This window comes from Charadrius vociferus, unplaced genomic scaffold (genome assembly GCF_000708025.1).
Source record: "Charadrius vociferus isolate BGI_N301 unplaced genomic scaffold, ASM70802v2 scaffold484, whole genome shotgun sequence".
In the NCBI taxonomy this organism is placed as follows: Eukaryota; Metazoa; Chordata; class Aves; order Charadriiformes; family Charadriidae; genus Charadrius; species Charadrius vociferus.
Window position 1 is genome coordinate 2,207 of NW_009648074.1, and position 1,172 is coordinate 3,378.

A 1,172-nucleotide genomic window follows, 5' to 3' on the forward strand; every position below is an offset into this window, starting at 1 on the left:
GCAGTGGGCTCCGTGCCGGACACCGGCTCCGGCCATGGCACAGCCCGGATTCTCCCTGCCCACCCCACCGGTGGCATTGTCCCCACGGTCACTGCCCGCCCGGACACCTTCATCCTCTGCTGGGTCTGTGCCGCTGTCCCCGGCGAGCTGGGGACCTCGGGGCTCCATCGTCCCCCCACCCAAAAACCCTGCGCACCCCCTGGGGCTCAACCTCGGTGGGGCCGGCCCCAGCCGGGTGGCAACGGGGGACGCGGTGCTCGGGGTGTCCCCAGCTCCGACACCCATCCCTCGAGCCGCGTCCACCACGCGGCCCTTCACGGAGCCCACGATTGCCACCGCCCATCGTCCGAGGTGACACGCAGCCAAGTCCTTCTTCCCCTGAGATGCTGATCCTTCATGTTCCCCTCTGCTGGGCTTGTCCCCACGCGTGTCCCCAATGGGGGGGTGGGGGGGTTTAGCCATCAGGGAAGATGTAGCCATACTGGTTGAGGATGTGCTCCACCACCTGGTTCTGGAAGACCATGTGCATGGCCATGTTCCCCTCCTCGCTCGCTGGCCGCAGCAGCGTGGGGCCGAAGACGATGGCGATGCTCTGCACCGACATGCGGTTCTCCTCCTTGTACTCGATCACCCTGCGGGGACGAGGGACGGTGTCACCCGGCATGGCCCCAAACCCAGGTCCTGTCCCCCTTCCTGCCACCGCATTGGGTTTGGGGGGGAGTGAGACGGGTGTCACCTGGAGAGGTGGCGGAAAAGGACCTTCATGGTGTCGTGGTGGGCAGGTGGGAGGGAGAACACCAGGTCACGGACACACCGGCCCTTCCTGGTCGGGTCCTGCATCTCTGCGAGGAGGGGGGAAGACATGATGGGGTGCTGGCTCCGGAGCTGGAGCATCTGTCCCCATCCCTGTCCCCATCCCTGTGCCTATCCCTCTTCTGATCCCATCCCATCCCCCTCCCATCCCCATCCACATCCCCTTTTCATCCCCATCCTCATCTCATCTCATCTCATCTCATCTCATCTCATCTCATCTCATCTCATCTCATCTCATCTCATCTCATCTCATCTCATCTCATCTCATCTCATCTCATCTCATCTCATCTCATCTCATCTCATCTCATCTCATCTCATCTCATCTCATCTCATCTCATCTCATCTCATCTCATCTCATC

The 1,172-nt window shown here is 62.1% G+C and overlaps 1 protein-coding gene across 1 annotated transcript in view; it reads right to left on the minus strand.

Annotated features, from left to right (window-relative positions):
• Window positions 1-454: 454 nt before the first annotated feature.
• The window catches only part of LOC104285391 (rho GTPase-activating protein 27-like), an 8,885-nt gene continuing 8,167 nt past the window's right edge, over window positions 455-1,172 (minus strand). Inside the window, exons 9-10 of the mRNA XM_009883846.1 lie at window positions 737-842; window positions 455-632 (exon numbers count right to left, since the gene is read on the minus strand). Coding sequence (XP_009882148.1) covers window positions 455-632; window positions 737-842 — 284 coding nt within the window. The remainder of the gene's footprint in view (window positions 633-736; window positions 843-1,172) is intronic.